Source organism: Carassius gibelio, chromosome B24 (genome assembly GCF_023724105.1).
Source record: "Carassius gibelio isolate Cgi1373 ecotype wild population from Czech Republic chromosome B24, carGib1.2-hapl.c, whole genome shotgun sequence".
Lineage (NCBI taxonomy): Eukaryota > Metazoa > Chordata > Actinopteri > Cypriniformes > Cyprinidae > Carassius > Carassius gibelio.
In genome coordinates this window covers 20897799-20921691 of record NC_068419.1, presented here as the reverse complement: position 1 = coordinate 20921691, position 23893 = coordinate 20897799, and the positions used below count along the sequence as shown (strand labels likewise).

Genomic DNA, 23893 nt, shown 5'->3' with positions numbered 1-23893 from the left:
TTGAGTTTAAGCAACCAAATACAAACAATAGGATGCCTGATGGGTGTTGACAAATAAAACAGTTTCATGGAACTGAAAGGGGGAAAAAGAAAGAATACGGGGAACAAATCAATAATTAAACAACACTGTGTCGTCAGTTAACATCAGGCTATATGAAAAAAAAAAAAAAAAACAAGCTCAAAAGGAGTTAACAAGTTATTTGGCCGGCGAATGAGGAGATCTGTGTTTTGTCCGCATCTGAGGAAAGTGCAGCGCATTATATGCCATTATGACCTATTACAGGTTAGGATATAAGATATATTATTATTATTATTATTTTTATTTATTTTTTTGCTGTTTAATACACTTGGCCAAAATCTCATGATATAAACAATTTAGCACTTAGGCACAGGATATTTTAGATAAAACAATAGCCTTTACAGACATAGTGTTTAAGTATAGAAATGCTGTACAATTAAAAGTTATTTGTTTACCCTTGCTTTGCGAATAAGCGGTGATCTGTTTCCTCCAGGCTGTGCGCGGTGCTCAATCTGAGTGGAGGCGGGGTGAAGCGACGAGGTTTCGTGAGAGTTTGAGGATCCAATGACATTGCAATATTTTACAAAAAGCTCCTTTGAATACTTTTCATTGGTTACATATTTCTAAAACTCTGTGATTTAAAATAATAACAATGAATTATAATAGAGATATTAATTTTGGAGTTTTTACGGCACATATCTGGCTATTCTCTGTCTGCCATACTGAAAGCCCCCCATACTGAGATGTGAGTAGCTACCTTCGGATAATCAGGATGGAATGAGAGGTACAGTTGAGTGTCATCAGCATAGCAGTGGTATGAAAAGCCATGTTTCTGAATGACAAAACCTAATGATGCCATGTAGACAGAGAAGAGAAGTGGTCCAAGAACTGAGCGCTGAGGCACCCCAGTAGTAAGATGTGACTTGGACACCTCACCTCTCCAAGATACTTTGAAGGACCTATATGATAGGTAAGACTCAAATTACTGAAGTGTGGTTCCTGAGATGCCCTTTGACAGGAGGTTTGGAAGAGAATCTGGTGGTTAACCATGCCAAAAGCAGCAGACAGATCAAGCAGGATGAGTACTGAAGCCAGAAAACGAAGACAGATTGACTCGTAAACCGTTTTCTTCAACCAGTTTATTGAATCGAATTGTCCGAAAGAACCTGTTTGCAGAAAAGAACCGAACTTCCCATCACTACTGGTGATCTGAAAACCAATGCAACCGGATCTTGACTAGAGAATGAGTCAATCTTTTGTTCGTTATCTGGCTCGGCTCGGTGTTCATCTTCTGTTCTCTCTTCACAGCAGTTCAGTCACTGTACTGTTTGAGTAAATTAATTACTCCAGGATATTGGTTTGTTTTAACTCAGAGGGAATGTCAAAACATTTAAAAAAGTTAACAGCTTAAGTCATTTGTGAATTAATGCTTATTGGAGATGCAAACCGTTTCAAACGATTAAGTTTGATTAGGTGAACTGGTTCAAGAAGATCCGGTTACATCGAGTAATTCGTTTGCGAACCGGATATCACTACACTGCAGTGAACGCGCTCACAACAGACCCAGAAGAGAAGACAATGCTGAACAAAATTGTAGCTTTTTGTTATATTTAGACCAAAATGTATTTTTGATGCTTCAACAAATTCTAACTGACCCTCTGATGTCACAAGGACTACTTTGAAGATGTTTTTATTACCTTAGTATACTGCGCACACACACTTTCAATGGAGGGACAGAAAGCTCTCAGACTAAATCTAAAATATCTTAAACTGTGTTCCGAAGATGAACTTACGGGTTTGGAACTACATGAGGGTGAGTCATTAATGACATAATTTTCATTTTTAGGTGAACTAACCCTTTAATCCCTTTAATGTTGAGCCCTGGAATGGAAAGCACAACATAATGAGTCCAGGGGTGTAACACAATGCAGTAGCAATTTAAACAATACATTTTATTTGAGAATCCATGTTCAGATATTCTTTTAAATCGTTAACTTTGAACTATTTTAGAATTTGGATCATCTGTCTTCAAATTGAGGTAAATATTGATGCATTGCTTCCTCTTATGTGACTTTCCATATTCTTTCTCAATAACACCCCACTAAACCCACAGCCACTGTAGGGGTCTGTTAAAACTCAGTGTGCTCAGGAGAGGCATGACAGAAGGCAGTTCTGTAACTTTAGCCGCTGGTTTAGCTGCTGATATCATTGACAGTAAACCTATTCCTTTTATCTATGTTAAAATAATTATTTTTAATTCATCCAAATTTTCTCGTGTTTTTTTAGACTGTTTTCATGATTTTTATTTATTTATTTATGGATAAATGATCATTGTAAACTAAGGAATTTTATACTAAATATAAATTATTGTATATTAGTAAAAAAAATAGTATGTGTGTTGTCTAAATATATGGACATGCACCTATATGAGCCCAGTATTTCTAGACTTTCAAAATGACACCAACAGAAGAAATGCATCATATTCTCCTGTTGACCATAAATATCATCATAATAAAACAAGATGACAAGAATTGACTTAGTGTACCTTTATTCCTGCAGTGTTTCCAGACTTGATGATGATGGTTGTCTGTGGTGCACGACTCAGCAGAGCAACAACAGACTGACGAATTTTGGCCACTTCATGAACATAAAATGTTATTGGGTGAAACACCAGGTGGGCAAAGAGTGTAAAGACAACGACTACATGAGGACCACCAGCTATTTTATCAATATCATTGGCGATATAATGCAGGTTGGTCATTGGCATTATAGTAAATCGCAAAGGAACACTATGAGGCCTCCAGTGAATAATGATATTATTTTTCAACTCCACAGCCATTAGGGGTCCAGCCAAACGAGGAGTGTGGAGGTTCATTCTTTTTATGCCTAATAAAGATAAGCAGAAATTTACATTAGAAACATTGCTGCTTTTTTTTTTTTTTTTTTTTTAAACAGCTTTACAAAGTTGCCTTTGGATATTGTATACAGCAGTCCCAAGAAGTATATGTCGCATCACTTGCTCACCCAAACACATGTAATATGTTTAAGTTATTACAATATTACAATATTATATTCTGTATGACGTTTATAATTTATTTATTTACTGGAACAATATATTTTGAAGAATGCTTTATCCCAACCATCTAATACGAAGACATTTTATACATCTTTGGAATAAGTGTCAAAATAATTTGTGGGGCATCTATATGTGCATTTCTTAATTTATATTATACAGTCATGCTATCAAGTCTTAAATATTTATGTATTTATTTTTTTTTTATTGAGAAGTAATAACCCCAAAATCAAAGCCATTTATGTCGCTGATCAACTTGCCTGGCACTTTTTTTTCCAGAAACTCAAACCACTGCCTTGTGGTGGAGTCTCCCATCATGTAGACAATCTTATTTTTGAGACATTTCCACATTTGGGCAGAATCGAACTGTTGAGTATTGCATACAAAAGACTTCCAAACATCTTTCAAATAGAACCCTGCAGGAACTGGTGTCATTAATCCTGATCTGCATCTCTCTATTGTGCCTAAAGCAAAGAAACATTTATTTGAAAAGACTGTGCAGAAATTATTCTAATTCAATTAATTCTCCTGCATTTGATTTAAGATGATATCTGTTTGTGTGTGTTTTGACCATTTCCTGTTTGAAAAAAACATACTAACAGAATCTAAGTGAATTAAAGAATCAAGCCATTCTGTTTGCTAAGAAGAAAAAAAAAATCAATTAAAAATACATTATTTCCTTTCTGCTTCTATTTATTCATTTCCAAACAGTGAATTAAATGGTCAAAATGTACACAGATCATATGTGAACATACCATTGCCTGCAGTGTTAGGAAGGATATTGATGATTTGTATGTCTCCAATAATACGAACATTAGTTAAAGTCCTGTGAAGAGAGAGGGAGAGAGAAATTTTCTAAAATGTTTGTATGGTTATACAATTCTTCTGGAATTTGTTTTGACTAATGTCTTACTTTGCAAAAAACTGCTTCTCAAAGGGATTTAATGGGTTTTCTGTGCCTCCTTTTGAGTGATAAACCAGTTTGTCACATGGAAGTTTCTTCGGTCTCTCACACTGCCACACCGTTCCAGTTTTTATATCCTTATACTCACAGCAGCAGTTGTGTTTCCTCCAGCTTCCTTCTCCACCCCACTTAAGATTACATTCTACTACTTCACTGATCCTGGTTTTATTGGGTCCTAGCCCTTCAAAGTGGCCATTATAGTGACTACGTGGGAATGAAGACTGCCTGTATTTTTTAAGAATCTGCACAACCTCACTGGAGTGCTCAAGACGTACAAAAACTTGTGCCTGGCCTTCCCAGGGAAGAAGAAGAACAACTGAGTAAGTCCCATTACGATGATCCACAACCTCCCCGTACACACTTGCCTTCAAGAAGAATGGAAAAGGATAACTTAATGCCAAAAACTTTGCAATATAAATATTATAAATGACCTAAATGTACTTAAACACACCTTTAGCTCTGAATTGAAAAGCTTTGCTTTGAAAAAATCTCCTCCATATCTTTTTAGGTTCTTGTTGTGGTCTCTGGCTGTGATAATGACGGAGATGTTATCTCCCACTTTGTAACTCTTTTTCAGTTCCACAATAGAGAATGTTGAGTGGACTGGACTTGTGCTCAGATTCAGCTGAGTGATTTGTTGATCTGGACCAGGCCAGTTGAGAGCCTTCTGTAGTCTTTCCCACTCCTCATCACTGATTCCCATCTCAGACACTGATCTTGCTAATGAATAATCTTTTTTTGGAACTTCTTTAGGGGCAGGGGGATCAAATTTGCTAATTTGGAAACAGCTCATTCGCCATACAATCTGGAAAAGGATCATGACAAAATCATGTATAATAATACATATATATATATATATATATATATATATATATATATATATATATATATATATATATATATATATATATATATACTGTATATATATAGGGGTCAAAGACGTTAAGATGTCTGCATCAAAATAAATTTTGTGTCCATAGAAAGCACATTTTATGTAAGTAAACTGTCTACTTTTAAGGTTTCATTTAAGTTTTTAGAGAATAAAATGTCAAAATTTGGTTGAAATAATGTTACATTGTCAATCAGTGTTACACAATATTTATGCAAAAATTCAAACAACATGCTTATTCTGACATGTACGTATTAAAATATCCAAAAGAATAATGGAGCATACTAAATCTTATTGTGTTTTAAATTAGTAAAAAAAATCTTACTGACAAATGGGCAAAACCTAGGATAGTGGCAAATGTTCAAAATGTAAAATTACAACTCATTAGTATTTGGGATGAAAGTAATTAGTCTTTAAATATGTCATAAATAGATTTTTGTTGTAAATATGCCTGACAAGATTGTTACACTGAATGACATTTTACTGGGTGTCTTCTGTAAATCAGGGAAAAATTTATGATATTTATATTTTGCTCAGAAAAACAAAAACAAAATTGCAATTAAATAAAACAGAAAACTTTTCGCATTTTTGTGGGGGAAAAAATATAACAGTTTAAAGCAGTATTACACTTTTTTATGCTTAAACACTTTTTCATCTTTGACCCATAGACACACACACACACACACACACACACACACAATCAATCATTATATACAATACATAAGGTTCTCAGATTAGGTCATATGAGATAGTAATATATGGTGCCACATTCGGCTAAACACACTGACACGTGGCATATTTTTGCTCAAAAATATCTGGAAATAAGATAAGAAAGATCATCTTAAAAGTATACTACACCCCAAAATTGAATTTTTGTCATTAATCACTTACCAGCATGTCGTTCCTAACCCGTAAAAGCTTTGTTTGTCTTCGGAACACAATTTAAGATATTTTGGATGAAAATGGTGAGGCTTGTGACCGTCCCATAGACTGCCAAGTAACTTACACTGTCAAGGTCCAGAAAAGTATGAAAAGCATCATCAGAATAGTCCATCTGCCATCAGTGGTTCAAACTGGATTTTATGAAGCGACGAGAATACTTTTTGTATACGAAGAAAATTAAGTTAAATGTTACTTGTATAGCACTTTTTACGATGCAAATCATTGCAAAGCAACTTTACAGAAAATTAATTTTTCCATTAAAATGCCAGAAATCGGATCTGAGCTTCTGCTCATCATGCCAACATGAATCATGAAATATAAAACAAAAATAATGACTTCATTCAACAATTCTTCTCTTCTGTTTCTCTCTAAATCACTGTAGTGGCATTTTGGAGAATATGAGCTGAACGAAGGCAGCTATTGGACTATTCTGACAACGTATTTCATACTTTTCTGGATTCCCGGTTTTCATCCAAAATATTTAAATTGTGTTCTGAAGACGAACAAAAGGTTTACAGGTTTGGAAGGACATGGTGGTAAGTGATTTTTGAAAAAAAATATTAAAGGGAAAACAATACTATTTTTCCTACAAAACTGTCAATTTTTCTCATGTTTTAAGCAAAAAAAAATAAAAAATAAAAAAAATAAGAGAGATCTAGATCTAGATGTTTTGATATAATGGAAAGCGAGACAAATATTATATTTGAAAAAATATTAATATAAAATATTAAAGAACTGTTTTGTAAAGAAGTTATTCAATATGTTAAATAAAAGACACATTCCAAATGAGTGTCCTCTCAGTAAATTAAGTGTTATTTGACTTATGGTTAATCATTGACATATTTTGAGAAGTTCATTCACCACAATACACATTCAGACATGCATTGACACATGCATTCAGACAATTCTGTAAAGACCAGGGATCTCATTTATAAATGTTGCATATGCACAAGATTTTAAACTCTGCTTTCATGTTAATATACATATTTACATTAAATATTACACTATAATTAATTGAGATAAGCACCGTAATCAGGCTACATTATGCTATGTTTTAAAGGTGTCATATGATGCAATTTAAAATTTTCCTTTCTCTTTGGAGTGTTACAAGCTCTTAGTGCATACAGAAGATCTGTAAAGTAGCAAAGACTAAAGTCTCAAATCCAAAAAGATATACTTTATAAAAATTACAACTTGTCCACTCCCCCCTAAAATGCCCTTTTTAACCCTCTGAAGTCGTTTGACGTGTATAGCTACCTGTTATGAGTCATTTTCTTCTGATAACCCCGAAAATAACTTAAAATACACTTTCAGTTTTGATCGTACAGATAAGAGCAATACATCAATCGAATCTGTAAAGGGTCTACTTTTTTGTAAACAGACATAATAACAACAGATCTTTGTGCACTTATAAAATAACGATAATAAACAAGGTGTGCTGTCTGCAGCCTTTGTCTGCGCTGATCTTCATTTACAAACACGTCATTAAAATGAACTGTAACTCAGTGAATACTCAACGAAGACACATGAAAGAGATATCTATAGAAAGCCTGACACCGTCTACTTTTAAACTAAAGTGCTGCCGAAAACAAATATTCTGTGATAAAGTAATCCATATGAAAACAAAGCGATGACCATTTTTCACCTCTCTCTTCATTATCTTTCCCTTCACAAATTCTGAGTATGGGTGACCATACTTGGCTGAATGTCACTTCACTTCACTAATGTTTCACTGAAGCGCGCGGCTTGAATACGCCCACACAACAGAAGACAACGCAGCGAGACTGTTCTTCAAGTGTTTTTATTTTACTGTTTGCTTCGCGACGAGAGGAATAAGACATAATTCACCCCCAAAAAATCTGATGTGGTTGAGGATTTGAGATTTGGATTTCCTCAGAAAAAAAAAGACTGAAACACTTTATTCAGCAGAGATCATAAACATGAGTTATTCTCTTTTTATTTATTTATATACTTGTACTAGTTTTCACATAACGTGCAAACATTTTACTAGTTAGACTTTTTCCAAACTATAATTCCTGACTAAATGTATAATCAACTAAAATATTGTTTAAGTTTCAATAACAATATACAATACTATACAATTCAAAAGCTTGATGTAAATAATACAAATGTAACAAATAAATGTAACTGTAACAAATTTAACAAACAATGCTGTTCTTTTAATTTATCTGCCCCCAAATAACTGAAAAAAATATTCTCAGCTCTTTTCAACATTAATAACAATAATAATAATAATAATAATAATAAATGTTTTTTTTGTGTGTGTAGAAAATAAGATTGTTAAAAGGATTTCTGAAGGATTGTGTGACTGTAGTAATGATGCAAAAAATTCAGTTTGAAAGTCAGCTTTGATTGTAACCTAATAACTGTTTAACTGCACTCGCAAGTGGATATTAAATTATGTTGTGGTATAATTAAATATATTCTAAATAAACTAAAAACATTAAATTGTATAGATTAATTTTGCCCTTACATTCTTTCTTGTAACTCCTCCCTCTCAGTGGCACAGCTGACTGAAAGGCTCATTATGCAGCTCATTATACAATACATTATGCAGGCCTTTGTCTTCTCAGGTGTAAATCACAATGATATTCATGATATGAATGATGTTCACGCCTACTTGCATATGACTTTTACCAACAAAAAGTGTCTTAGAATTTTTTTTTTTTTTAAATCAATATGTTTTCTGTGAGTGAGTAAACAAGATGATTTTCACATAATTTAGAAAGAAAAATTCTATGCTGCAAGCTCCAGTTCTCAAAAGTCTCAGGAACCAATTTTCTGTATTTGTTTTATGGCATTATTCAAGTGATTTAACTTTTAAATTTTTTTTTTCAAAAATACAATCATGTACATACATGCTGCTCACATATTATTATAGCCCAGTATGTGCTGATTACAGTGAGATTAGACTTTAGCCATTTAGATGTGTATAAGAAATTGAAAAAAGCACAAATGTCAGGGCATGGCAAAACTTCTCCAGGCCCAAAAAACCTTAGACTCTGGAGGGTTAAAAACATTTACATCATGATGTGGGATGATTTGCATAACACCGCCCAAATGTTCACGCAAAGCCTAATTTTTATTCTCGCTTTAGTATTGTTGTTAGCACTGTGAAAGCAAAACGACTTTATTTGGTTAGTATGTGTCATGGAGTCCTTGTATTGATCACGCCACTTCAGAGTCCTGTTCTTGCCCGTTGGTTTTGTTCTGTGTATTTTTGATTGCCATTTTGGTTTTGACCCCTGCCTGGACTGGTTTTGATGTACGGTTTTCCCTTATTAAATACTACTGCTATTGGATCTACCTGTCTTCCATTCTTTTGTGGGTATCGTGACAGTAACATTTCCATCACATGCTTGAGGTATTCAGTCAATCATAAATGCACTGCATAGCTGGTCAATCAGCGTTCAATAAACATAAAATTTCTCAATACCTATTTCTAAAGGGGGCTCAAATAATATGGCGAAAACTATACTTGTAAGTATATGTATACACATATGTATACACAGAGAAATGGTTATACTATTATTAGGGCAGCAGGGAGACCGTGGCAAATTAGACAGCTTCAAGTGTCCATTAAAGACTGTCTCCCTGCTGCACTGATAGTTACTACGATCCGACACAGTGTTGCCAGGTCTGTGGTTTTCCCGTGGAATTGGTCTACTTTATTACTGTTGCCACGGGTTGTTTTTCATGTTCCCAGGATGAAGCGACCCCAGTAACATGTATTTTCGCCCTGCAAATGCGATTTTTACTGGGGGTCACCATCGAAACGCAGATAATGTTTTGGGCTAATTTTAAATAGCAATTGAGTGGGATTTGTTATGAAAACCTTGCAACCCTTTTCCTCAAGCAGGTAACATTATTATTGCTAACATAGTGGAAACATCTGTATTAAAAAGAAAATAATCTTATGTTTAAGTGAATATTATAGCTTTGACAGCCTTACTTACTGGAGTTCCACAACTGTTGGCTTTTTTCTCTGTCACCGTGCTCACGCGCGCGCGTGTGTGTAGTTGATGTAAAAGAGGAAAGCAGGCATTTGGACCAAAGCCCTTTGAGGCAAGGGAGGTGGAGACTCAACAATTTTTTGCCCCGTTTGTTTTGTTTTAATACTTACAATTATTTCAAATATAAATTATTGTTATTTACAATGTGTTTTTATAACCTTAAACCGCATTAACACATTGCATTACATCAAATAAATTTTTAGTTGCCCCATGTATCATCAGCCGAATGGTTTGAATAGGTCCAATGACAATAGCTTACTGTACAAACACAGCTGCATGGAAGTGTTGATGTCATGTGAAGGCATCTCCAAAACATTATGAAAAATATAACTGTATTTCAAGGATACAACTTGAAGAAAATTATATGATTTGCATGTTTCCTTCTTAAGACCATCTCACACTTGGCCCGTAGCCAGCTATGAGGTCACTGAGGTCCGGACCTCTGTAATTTTTTCATGTTCAAAATAAAATGTGTCCTATGAATGACTAATTTGCTGTTAAACTCCTCATATTGAATGTGTTCATGTATAATTCATTTGAATTCAGGATGTTTAGCGTCCGTTGTATGGAAATGATCGCTGCCAGACGCTGCTGAAGTGAACGAGTCTTGAGAGTGTTGTGAGCAAGAGCACGGACGTTGCCAGATCCATTATCAATCTATAGGGTCAGCGATATCTTTATCTTATCTAATCTCCAAAAGATTTGAAATAATTTTGTTCATTTTAATTATTTATAGGTTTTTGTTCATTTTAATAGCAATAACTGGCAACATTGCATCAATGTCGAAAAAGTCCACGGACAGGTTATTGCTGACAAGATCTGACATTCAGTAATCCCCTCTTACCCAATGTCACATCTTGTCAGCAATAACCTATCTGTGGACTTTTTATATTACCTGTTTTTAAATCATACCCTATTTACTGCAGCACAATTGTTAATGCTTTACTATATTTATGGAGTGAATAGTTTTATCAGTTGTTTATTATTCATGCAACCTTTCATATTGCTGTTATAGATTGTATAACCATTATATAGCTGATTACTTTGTCTAGTGCTCTTATAAATGTTTAGAGCATGATTTGTGAAAGTTTAACTACTATACTGAATGACTTAGCATATATTTATTAATGGCTAGTGTTTGCATATTTCATTTAATTCAGTACCCTACTTGTTCTACAGATCTCTTCACTAGTGTTAAATGTTACAGGTTTTTATAGCATTGAAAATGTTTCTGACAGGTGATATAAAAAGTCCACGGACAGGTTATTGCTGACAAAATGTGACATTAGGTAAAAGGGGAATACCGAATGTCAGATCTTGGCAGCAATAACCTGTCTTTTTGACAGCGAGGCAATGTTGCCAGTTATTCCTATTAAAAATAAACAAAAAACCTATGAATAAATAAAATGAACCAAATTATTTCCAATCTTTTGGAGATTAGATATGATAAAGATATTGCTGACCCTAAACCACAATTCCTAATGTATTCAAATTCTAAAGTGTCAAATTAAGTGGAAAAGTCAAGTTAAGAAACACTTATAATAGCTGGACCTGGCAACGTCTGCACTCTCGCTCACAACACTCTGAAGACTCGTTCACGTCAGCAGTGTCTGTTTAGTGATATGGTATTTACACTAAGTGCAAATACAGTAGCAGCATTTTTAGTGATATGGTACAATTTGCAAAAAAAAAAAAAAAAAAAAAAAAAAAAAAACAGAGGGGGGATGTTTTGAAACATTTTAATTCATACAAATATATCATGAGAACATTAACTAGATGACGTCATGCGCTAATTAGCATATTTATGACGTAAGTCCGTTGTATTGTATTGCCTCCCTATGCTCACATACTGCAATTTAATTTAGCCATTTAATTCAATTCTCAATAAAACTGTTTTCATTACTATATTTTAATGTTTCTGTTGTCAGACAACGGAATGAATATTAAAATGACTGAAACGTGGTCCATTAAGACTACATAACCAGCTCTCAAACATTAATCTGCACTAATGAAATCAAATACGATTTTGTGGTTGAAAAAAAGTGAAAAAGCAATAGGGATAACCGCACCCTGGAGAGGATTGTGAAACAAAACCCATTCAAAAAGGTGGGGGAGATACACAATGACTCCAGCTGCAGTCCACTCATGGCTGCAGATCAGGCGGCCACATCGCTCCACTCCATAGCTGTTCTTCAGGCCTAGAAAGTGGAGCTCTTAAAGGTGCCATATGCAGAAATTGAGGTAAAAATATCCATAAAATGACTTACACGCATCAAAAGAATGAGAAGAAATAAGGGCGATGATGTCATTAAAAAAATGTCAAGTTATAGTGCTGCAGAGATATCAACCTTAATTAGCATTAGCATTACTAGCCCCGGCCCGGCAGGTGTTGTAATACCAGTTTCGGCCGTGGGAGGCGGTATGCGGGCGACATAACCACCAGCCAACCTGCAATACACGAATAACTCGCAGGGCGTACCTGGACCTGATATCAATCGTGTGGAAAGTACAGCCCACTACTTTCAGTTCAGAAGAGAGCGGAAGGATAGCTGAAGCCCTTGGCAAGAGACCACCACCCGCTACAGGGAAACAACCACGCTCGGAATCACAAATCAAATCCAATAAGAATACCAGAGTAAACATCGGCACTGCTTTTAATCGCTGGAGACAACTGATGGACCTGAAAGAAATGAGGTTCGACTCAGAACTTGCAAGTTAGATGCTGTTAGTATTTCGCTAGAAGTTTGTTTTATATGTTTGTGTATTTGCTTTCAGGAAGTTATAACATAGAAATGTATCGAAGGCTGTTCGATAAACGTGCTAATGTTAGCGATGGCTAACCGTAGCTGCGTTTGATAATTAGCTAGCTATAACTTAATGTTACCCATTTTATTATATAGGGCTGTGCATGTCTTTACTCATGTACATCTCATCAGTAAAGACGCTCCTGTAATTAGGAGTATATCTCCAGCACGTGTGTTCAGATCAGGATTGCCAGGTTTTCACAACAAATCCTGCCCAGTTGCTTCTCAAAACTAGCCCAATCTCGCTTCCAGAAGGTTCCCTGATAAAACATTGCTTCCCGGGGTTAAAATATAGTTTTTTTAGCAGGGTTGCCTTGGTATAAATCGCATTTTAGGGGCTAAATATCACATTATTTGTATTGGGGTCGCTGTGACCAGCGGACATGAAAAACAACCACCACAGACTTGGCAACACTGGTTGGCATTTACTACACAGAGTCGTAATTCACTGACAATCTACACAACATCGATGTTAAAATCGCAGGCGATTCTTTGTCGATTTTGAAAGCGATTTTGTGTTAGTTGTCGGTAGACTAAGGCTCCACCTGAACCAGTGTTGCCAAGTCTGCGGATGTTTTTCATGTCTGCGGTTTGAAGCAATCCCAATACCAATAATGTGATATTTAGCCCCTAAAATGCTAATTTTACCAGGGAAACCCTTCCAAAAAATTTATATTTTAACCCCGGGAAGCAATTTTTATCGGGGAACCTCCCGGAAACGCGATTGGGCTAGTTTTGGACTAGTTTTAAGAAGCAACTGGGCAGGATTTGTTGTGAAAACCTGGCAACCCTGATCTGAATGCACATGCTGGAGATATACTTCTAATTACAGGAGCGTCTTTACTGATGAGAGGTGCATGAAAATCGCATTCGATTTTTTGCACAGCCCTATGTATCATAACTAACCTGCTCTGTCTAGTCTGTTGGTCTCCGTGTCCTCTTTGCTTCATGGTTTTTCTGTGCGTGAAAAAATTGATTTGTGGCGTGAAAGCGTGTGAAAAGAGTCAATTGCGTGTGTCTCATGGTGAATGCTTGAGAGTTGGCACATTAGTTTCCAAGCAGAATAAAGGACAGGTTGATTATTGCTGTTTAGCGTTTGTATTAATCTATGATGTGTCCCTGTTTGCCTACAGGGACATAAAAAAATTAATTAAAAGTGATACGTGGACCAAGGTGTCTGAGATTGTTCATTTTAAGTAAAGGATCCTAATATTTCGTCCACAACAATATTTAATGAGGTTATAACTCCTTGTGGTTAGTCTGCACGAGATCAACAAGCTTGTTTGCTTTGCGGCCACTTTAAATACAAAATAAGCATTCGATCTACGTCAGAACGTCTGAGCGCTCACAAATCTTTCTGCAGCGTCGTAAGCAGAGCGGCAAGAACGATTTTTGACGCTCTAGACGCCGGCGGTGTGAACGCACAGTTAGGCTTCGGCTATGGCTGTAGTGTTGTTGTGAAAGTAGGAGCGGAGCACAGAGACTATGCCGTTTCTCGTTTGTTACTCTAGAGTAGACCAATTCACCTTATTGAGGCATACTGCCCTCATCTGTTATGGAATGTGGAATATGACTTGATTTTTTTTTGCCAAACATTACAGATGGCACCTTTAAAGGAATTCGACGAAGTAGAGGGCATCACACCCTAGGTTGTGAAAGAGCTGCAACGACCAATAGATTTGGTGCTGCACGCTACCAGACATACTGATTGAGCAGCGGGCCGTTCTATGGCTGGGTTGATAACGGTTGAGCGCCACCTTTGGCTTAATCTCACTGACATTAAAGAAAAGGACAAATCTTTTCTCATGAATGTCCCTATTTCTAAGGACGGTCCGTTCGGAGAGGTGTTAACTTTGGTGGTGGAGAAGTTTAGGGCAGCGAAACAGCAATCCACCTCATAAGAAGGGCCTTCACCTATGGCGCCCCCTTGCAAGGATTTGGGTCCTAGACCTGAGCTCGAAAGCAAATGCTTTTGTCCTTGGGCCCCTAACAGCAGTTCCTGATACTCTTTCTGTTCGCCAGGGACTGTGATTTGTTCGCAAACCGGATATTACTAAACTGCAGTGTTGTGAAATCTCACAACAGACGAGGAAGAGAAGACAATGCTGAATAAAGTCATAGTTTTTTGCTATTTTTGGACCAAAATGTATTTTCAATGCTTCAAAAAACTGACCCTCTGATGCCACATGGACTACTTTGATTATGTTTTTCTTACCTTTCTGGACATGGACAGTATCCGTGCACACAGTTTCAAAGGAGGGACTGAGAGCTTTTGGGACTAAATCTAAAATATTTTAAACTGTGTTCCGAAGATGAACGGAGTTCTCACAGGTTTGGAACGACACAAGGGTGAGTTAATAGTGACATAATTTTGATCACTGGATAAACTAACCCTTTAAGAGTGCAAAGCGTATCAATACAGTGTTCTTCCCTTCGGCTTAGCCTTGGCTCCTCGAACATTTTCGAAATGCATGGATGCAGCTCTGGCCCTGTTGTGGCTCCAAGGTGTTCGCGTATTGAATTACCTGGATGATTGGCTGGTGTTAGCACAATCGCAGACTCAACCACACTCTCATTGGGATCTTGTGCTGAATCATCTAAACAGCCTGGGTTTAAGCATAAATTTCCAGAAGAGAGTTTTACTTTCAACGGATAACCTTTCTGGGAATAGACTTGTACTCTCACTTTTTCTCCCGCATGTTCAGTCTCTCACGTCATGCCTGCACCAATTCAAAGCAGGTCACGCAGTGACAGTGAGTTCGGGTCTAATGGCAGCGGATCCCCTGTAATCCATCTTGGCTTGCTTCACATGCACCCATTATAGTGGTGGACAAAAAGCCAAAACATTATGCGCATCGGACAATTTCTGTGACACGCCTGTGTTTTATGTCAATAAAACAGTGGATGTCACCCAAATTCCTTCAAACTGGATTTCGGCTGGATATGTGTTCTTTCTGCGAGACTGTTTAGATGGATGCGTCTTTGACCGGTTGGGGAGATATTTCTCAAGGACGCCAAATCTACGTAGTATGGACGGAGACACAACTTGGCTGGTATATAAACAGGTTGGAATTGCTGGCAGTTTTTCTAGCTCTCCAGTATCTCTCTAATCTGCTGATCGGCCTTAATGTACTAGTCAGTTCAGACAACATAGTGGTTGTGTCGTATCTGAATCATCAGGGAGGATTACACTCTGGCCCCCTGTGCAAGCTGGCGAAGAATATTCTTCTTTGGTCTCAGAACAGATTTCTGTCAATCCAAGTGGTTCATGTGCCCGGGCACTTGAACCTCGAAGCAAATTTGCTCTCCAGACAGAGCCTGGAGCAAGGAGAATGAATGTTGCATCCCCAAACGGTGAGCCTTATATGGCGAGTGTTTGGAGAAGCGAAAGTGGACTTATTTGTGTCGAGCACGACAACGCATTGACTGCTGTGGTTCTCCCTATGCCCTCCATCGACCCTAGGCTTGGATGCGTTAGCTCACGATTGGCCCAGGACCAGCTTATATGTTTTTCCTCCAATTCGACTAATTTCAGCAGTGCTATCCAGAATATGGCTGGACAGAGTGGAGCAGCTGCTGTTGGTGGCCCCGTGGTGGCCCACACAGCCATGGTTTGCGGATCTGGTCAATCTGCTAGTGGGCCCTCCATGGGAGATTCCCCTCAGACAGGACTTACTATTGCAAACACGACGGATGATTTGGCACCCAAGGCCAGATCTATGGAAGCTTTAGGCGTGGCTTCTGAGCGGAGTGAGTTCATTTGAGTTCATTTCTTTCAGTTGAAACCACCAAGAATATAATTAATTCTATGGCAGCTTCTAAGAAGTGGATTATGGATATATTTACATTGATAGTTATGTTTATTCTCTTATTGGCATCGCAGTCTCGCTTTGCCCATGTGTGCAGTATGCAGCAAATTAGCTCATTTTTGATCTGATAAAACTCACTCTCTTAGTAGAGGTAACTAGAAGTTAGTATGAAAACTTGAGTATCTTTAACTGTTTTACAAGTTCAGTCAACTTAAAGATTTAAGAACACTGAATTCAAAACAATTTTGTATAATGAGAATTGAGTTAAGTTTAAGTACAAATAATTACAAAGAACGATTGATTCACAAAAAAATAATATAAAAATATATATATATATATTTATATATATATATATATATATATATATATATATATATATATATATATATATACATAAATACAAACATATACATACATATATATACATATATATATATATGACATTTTAAAGTAAAGTACTGAAATTGTGTTCAGTACGGTCATACCACAAGCTCATGATTTTATGCTTGACTGTGACCTGTTCCATCATAATTCTCTTCTCCTTAAGGTAGTATAGTTCAGAATAACTATCTATACATTTAATTCTTATGTTATACTGACAGGCCAAAAAAGGTCGCTGTCTGGATTTATCTACACACTGCATCAGTTTGGGCTAAAAGAATAATTGGCAAACATACAACAAGATGGAAACATAAAAATCACTGCAATAATCATCCACTTCTAGACTCTTCAGTATTTGCTCATTTAAATCCAAATAGTGACTTTTTTTTTGGCCAGGCAGTGTACATTTGAATGATTCTACATATCCAAAATTTAAGAGTTTGTAAACAACTTTTTAAATGTCTGAATGACACTGTGACTGGCATTGGGACAATATACATTATCTTTGTTTATCCTACAGGACTGTGTAAGTGTATAAGCTGAGTCTGTTGCACAGACAACAGTAGGCATGTATATATTTAGTTCAGATGGTACTGGTGTTGTTTCTGGAGACCAGCCTGCGGATGTTGGTGTGGAATTTCTGCAGGGTCACTCTCGGGTGTTTGATGCTTTTTGGACTGATTTATGTGCTTAACTGAAGCTACGCAATGAAACTCATGTGCACGTTTGAAGAAAATCCTGGATACAACCAAGCTGTAACCAAAGAACTCTTAAGTAATGACAATTGAGATGTCATTTGATATGTCAAATTGTTGTACTTGATTCAATTTAAGTGTTAAAAGTTTAAAATGCTGAATGTTCCTTTCATACTCATGTACTCCTAACGTGCAATGAAATATGCATGCAAAGTGTGAGTCAAACGGCATTTTTTCTAATCATTGTCCTATTTTTCTAAATTAATAGTACTGTACTATTATCATAGATTTACCTCATGTATCGTTCTACCTCAAATTGGCACAGTTATTGAGGAAACTGATCTTATTTCTGCACTCTGTTGTAAATGTTTTTTTTTTTTTTTTCATTTATTTCTGCAGACTGGTTTTGGAAAATAGGGTTCAATCTTAATGTGCATATAAATCTAAAGGAACTTTTTTTGTTGTTGTTGCACACAAGTTTAAAACTGTGTAGTATGTCTTGCTATCTCATATATAGCCAAATTCTTTGAAGCATTAATAAACTGATATAATGTAACAAAGTGGTCTTGCTGTTCTTTTTGTGTGTGTTGTAGTTAGATTATGTTTAAGCACAGTGTGATTGGGTGGGGTATGATTAAACATATACAATATTTTGGGTTTGTTGATAAAAATTATGTAAATGTTATGCATTTTAAATACATTAGGTTTATTACCTAAAAATAAATTAACATGTATCGTATGCATTTAAAACAAATTGGATTTATTAGTACTATTCCATACATCTTATGACTTACTTGTTTCATTTACATAAGGCTGGCAAATTTGTATCACACAAAGTTTATAAGTTTGCTTAGGTTAAAAATATGTAGCCTAATCAAGATGGATGGAAATTGTATATGCAATTGAAATACATAAATCTTAAGAATTGGGCCTAAATATTTTTGAGTACCCCCAGCCCAAGCCCAGGCCTGCATATTTTGTATGTCTCCCTCATCTGTCACACTTGATTGAACTCATCAGCTCATTAGTAGACACTTTAAGGCCTGAAGTGTGTGTATCAGCTATAAGGAGACACACAAAACATGGGGTAACTTCATGGAGAGGTTTGAGAAGTATGAGAAATCTGTAGTCTTTGATTTCTGATTTGACGTTCACCGGCAGCTGATTAATGGCCGTTTCGATAAAATTTTACCTCCGAAGAAATTTTGGCAGTATCAGAAGATTTGAAGCACAGTCCTGTGGCGTTTTTTTTTTTTTTTTTTTTTTTACGGTATGTCAGACTGTTTTCGTTTTTCAAGACAAGCCATGATCAGAATTAGTGCTAGAGTTTCCTTCTAACAACCAACTCCCCCATCCTCTGCACACAGAATGACGGTTGCACTATTCTTCTTAAAAACAACGCTGTTGCTGCCATTCATATACTTTTCATTATAGGCAACATTTAGGCCAATGCAGCTCACAGTCACTGAATGTGCAGGATTCATCACGAAAATTTTGTACCGGGCTCATCTTGACTGTCATACACTTTGACATAAATCATAACTTGGATCCCAAAGTTGTCACGGTAGGAAATCCATTGTTTCCTCCGTGTCATGTTTTGTGTTTGTATTTGTACTCCCGTAGTCTCCATGTGCCCGTTTGGGTTATTGTTGTCACCTGTGCGTTGATTGTCTCGCTCCAGCTGATCCTCATCTCCAATCAGCTACATATACTCACTCATCTCTCTGTCTGTTGTCAGATCCTCATTCATGTTTCAGCCATACAGTTGGATTACCGTCTCCTGTGTTCGTGTTCTGGATTATGTTCGTGTTGTCGTCTTCGTGTGAGTGTTCCGGTCTGTTCCTGGTTTCATCCATTGACCGTCTTCACCTTCACCACCGACTTCACCATCCAGCACTTCTCACGCCACCGTAGACCTTCTATCACCATTGCCTACATTCTGGACAAGTTTTCAATAAACCATTTCTGATTGCCTGCATTTGCTTCCTCCTCTTTTACGAGTCGTGACAAAAGTGAGACAAGATCATCATGTTCGCAAAGTCTGACAAGCAACAATCCTAAAGGACTATTAAAAACTGCACAGTGTGTACCCAGCTTTAACCCCTTTACGTGCAAACATCATAGACGGCCCCAGTTTATTATTGTTTCACTTTCACAGCACATTAAAACATCACTGTCTTACTTCATCTGGACAAACTGTGCATCAATCGAAAGTTTAAAGACTCTAGCTTCGATATTTGACCAATATTTTGATAAAACATTGTTGTAGTGACAGATATTTAGTGATTTATGTCAGGAGTGCAAAATAATAAATCCGTATTATGCCACATTTTGAATAGAAATTCACCACTCACTCATATTCAGTCACGTCAGCAGCAGTTTATTTGTGTTCACATAGACTCAATGAACAGCGTCAATAAGGATTTATAGACCAAAGATGCATATCTGCGGAGATATATGGATATATTTACTGATGTTTACTTCATATTTCTTCAGACACAATCGTCATTTCTATTCATTTTCCACGGATTTACGTGATCTGATGATAAACAGCCTTTCCCAGCGATCTGTGTGTGTGTGCAGTGCTGTCAGCTCGTGCTGTGTGTCACTCAGACTCCGATTGGGCCTTCCCAATGTCAATCTTAGAGTGTCATAACCGGACACCGCCACATCGTGTCACATGCTTCCTGCACACTTCCTGGTAGTTATCTGGCCAAAACAACACTGAAACTTCTCTGTACACACGAAATATCTGAATAATAAACCTGCGATCACGATAGTAAAGCTTGGTATGAGAATTTCTTGAGATCTGGGGCGTTTTTATAAAAAAATTGAAAATGTACATCGGAAATGCTAACTTGTGCAGCGATGAAAAAGGCTACAAATAACATATTTTTACAACAGTAAACGACCAAATTCCACCCCTGATCGCTAAAGGAAGTTATTATAAACACTCGATCGGGGTTTAAAGTGAGTTTTGAGTAAAAGTGTACTAATAATTTCATAAATTGTCTGATGTAGCTTGATGCTAACCAAAGCTCCAATGCTACTAATAGGGCTTGGGCGCCAGGTTGCATTCTGGGACGTGGCGGCCATGTTGCCAGCTTCGCGAATGTAAACATACAGCCAGTTGAACGAGAAGAGCAGAGCTGGGAGAAAGAAAAAAAGATGTCAAAATCGTGAAAAGTTTGTGGGATTTATAGGGATACGCTAAATAGGGATGCCAGGGACCGGTATGTGGACAAAATCGGCACTATTAACGGTTTGGATCCATATGAAATTCCCAACAAATAGTGGAGTACCGACGTAGACTTGTTGCCGCAGGTTTGCATTACAGATATCTTCGGCTACCTTGTTTGTTTTGTGAGCGCCTACACTTCAGAAAAGTTCCGAAGCTACATGTCAAGTCTTATGTACAGTTCACAAATGGATGGGTTCAGGAGCTGCAAATCATAGAAACGGAACAGCGGCAAAACAGAATATAGTAATCCGGTAAGCTGTGCTCTACCTAGTTGCTAGTTTAGTAACTAACTAACTACGTTAGTGCTAACAACCATTCACACATGGACTTTTAACAATGTGTTTCAAAAGTGTAGTTAGTAGCTGTCCGTCCCCCCCCCCCCCCCCCCCCGTTTTTCCGGGGTTCGCACGTATTTGAGCTGTTTTCCCGCTGTCTTCCCGTTTTAGTATTTTCCTGTAAAATATCCCGTTAGCCCCTCCATCAGACCTGTCAAGTCTCTGTGTTGTTGTCCTGTTGCTACTCCTTGTCCTTCCAGCGAAACAGATGTTTTCAAAGCATCGTTTTGCTTACTTGAAAGCAACCTTAGCGTGATGTTGGGCTTTTTAAGATAGCGTGGTTGTTGTGAGAGCACGATTTCATGCCAGTCTGTAACTAAAGTCACGTTAGACCTAGCTTCACAAATCACTTAACCTTAGTTAATGCAGCAGTTTTATAGTACAAATTTTTGCTGTCAGCAGAGGGATAGCAACAAAAAGATGAATGTTGAAATTTCCCGTATTTTGGATGAGTAACTCGAGAAATTTCCCTTATTTTCAATGTCGACTTAAGCTATATAAATTAATATTCAGATGTTATGGTCTCCGTAGTCGCGCCTCCAAGCAGGAAAGCGGTGTAAAGTTAATCCATTCTCATTTTATTTTCCCCATGGCGATTATGTGTTGCGCTATTACGCCCCACAATACAGCAACGGTTGAAAATGGTTAAAATAGATTTTTTAATTAATCAAATTAAGACACACGGATGAGAGGGAGTATGTCTAAACACTGCGCAGTAGCCCGAGTAGCAGTAAAGGAGGCATTCAACGTGGCAGCCACACCAAGTAATGACGTCACGACGCCCAAGCCCTATAGCAGGTGCATTTCTTCTTCATAATGCATTTTTTGTCTCAATAATTCACGTAAGTTCGTACGAAAATGTTTTGTTGTATTTTTATAGTAAGACTTTTGATACATAAGGGCTAAATGCAAAGAGAGACTGAAGTGAGATCGCTGCTTTGTTGCTTTGTAAAGCCTGAAAAACCACAAAAAAAGGTGGAATAAAAACAAAAGAATAATGATAAAAGAATAATGTGGATAATGTGTCATACCTGGCGGAGGTGTGAAAGACTCGTTTGGTGAGAACAATGCAACAATGAATGGGGGAGTTTTGCAAAGCCAACACACATACAAAATACACAGGAGATTTTACATGTCATCTTACAGGGATGACAAGGGCCATGAATCAATCTGATTAGCCTTCTCTAAAAACACACATGACATGGCCTTAGAAAATATTAAATAAAATTCACAGTTTTACAGATTTGATTATGACATTTTTTATGAAGTTTTGGAAGACTTGTGTCTTGTGGCCTTAGCTACACTGTGTTTTCAAACTCATTTCCTACATCAACTATTTTTAAAATACATTTAAAACATATGTTTTTAATATTTTTATTTTTGTTTTTATGTTTGAGCTTATATATCTCTATTATCATAACAGTCTGAGTGATTCTGATTCCTGAACAGTAAACTTTAAAGTGTCAGCTTTGTGAACAAAGGTTGATTATGTATCTAGTCAGAAAGAATTATGAGCAGAAACCTTTTTATTTTGGGTATGTAATTTCTGTCTCCATGCCAAAAAAGGGGGGTTACTAGTAAGGGGTTAAGATTGTCTACTTTGGCAGTCATGCGCAGAGTCAGACAATTGAATATAGGAAAATGTGTTCACTTTATCAGCAAAACTGCACAAATTGAATTCAACTTGAACTGCTTAAAACACTTTAAATACCATCTCGCCGGTGGAAAAGTATTTGCTTTCAATGTACTCATTTGGAAGTCGCTTTAGATAAAAGTGTCTGCTAAATGACTAAATGGACATGAATGAGATCAATTCTGTTCTAAAATATTTATCTGAGAACAGTTTTTGATGGTAGTTTGATATTTATTCTAAAAGGTAGCAAGGATACTGGATTATTTTTTTTTATATTATTATTATTATTATTATTATTATTATTATTATCATCAATCAATTTGTTACGGCATTTATATAATCCATATTTCATATTTGCTTAATCTCTTGTTTTATAAATAAAACCCCTGTTCTATAAGTTTTTGACTTTCTTAAATTCAAATTCTGCATGTTGTATAAATGAGACTGAGGAACTGAATTTGAATATAAAGAATATCTTGTTGTCATGGACATATGTAGTTAGTATTTAAGTGTATATAAATATGAACTTACCAGGCAGAATGTAATCCAAACAGAACATGCAAATAGTAATACATCTTTTCTTAACCCGTAAACTGAAACAAAGAATATATAAATTGCCAAATCCTTTAAAAACTTAAACCATAACATCACTTTGTAATAATGCCCATGAACTACCGATTACCTTGTGTATTTGAACGCATCGTTGATGGTATGACCACGGCTAAGTCTGTCATCAGCTTGTAAATGAATAATATGAAAGAAAAAAGAAAGAAAGAAAAAAAAACCTTACACCTGCTAAACTGGTTGCGCTGTCAATCACATACAGTAAAGTATGCTAATGCCTGGACATCCGTCTTCGATGGCACGGTAGCTGGTAAACATCAAGAAGTGAGAACTGTTTGTCTTGACTGTATTTATTTTACTCCTCCATTGACTTCAGCCGAACTCCTCCTCCAGACGAGGCATTAAAAAAAAAAAAAAAAAAAACGCTGAGGCGAGAGGAGCTAATGAGATCTTTTATTAACAGAAAATAAAACTAAGTGTACAGAAACGGGAAAAGTGTCCAAAATGAACA

The 23893-nt window shown here is 36.6% G+C and overlaps 1 protein-coding gene across 1 annotated transcript; it reads right to left on the bottom strand.

The window, feature by feature from the left end:
- Positions 1 to 4000: 4000 nt before the first annotated feature.
- On the bottom strand, positions 4001 to 23673 carry LOC128013111 (NXPE family member 3-like). The gene is made up of 4 exons (XM_052595824.1): positions 23501 to 23673; positions 23350 to 23411; positions 4507 to 4860; positions 4001 to 4420 (listed from the first exon to the last, which is right to left on the bottom strand). Exons 1-4 carry the CDS (start codon positions 23550 to 23552, stop codon positions 4001 to 4003), a joined length of 888 nt encoding a protein of 295 aa, XP_052451784.1. The 5' UTR covers positions 23553 to 23673.
- Positions 23674 to 23893: the final 220 nt, after the last annotated feature.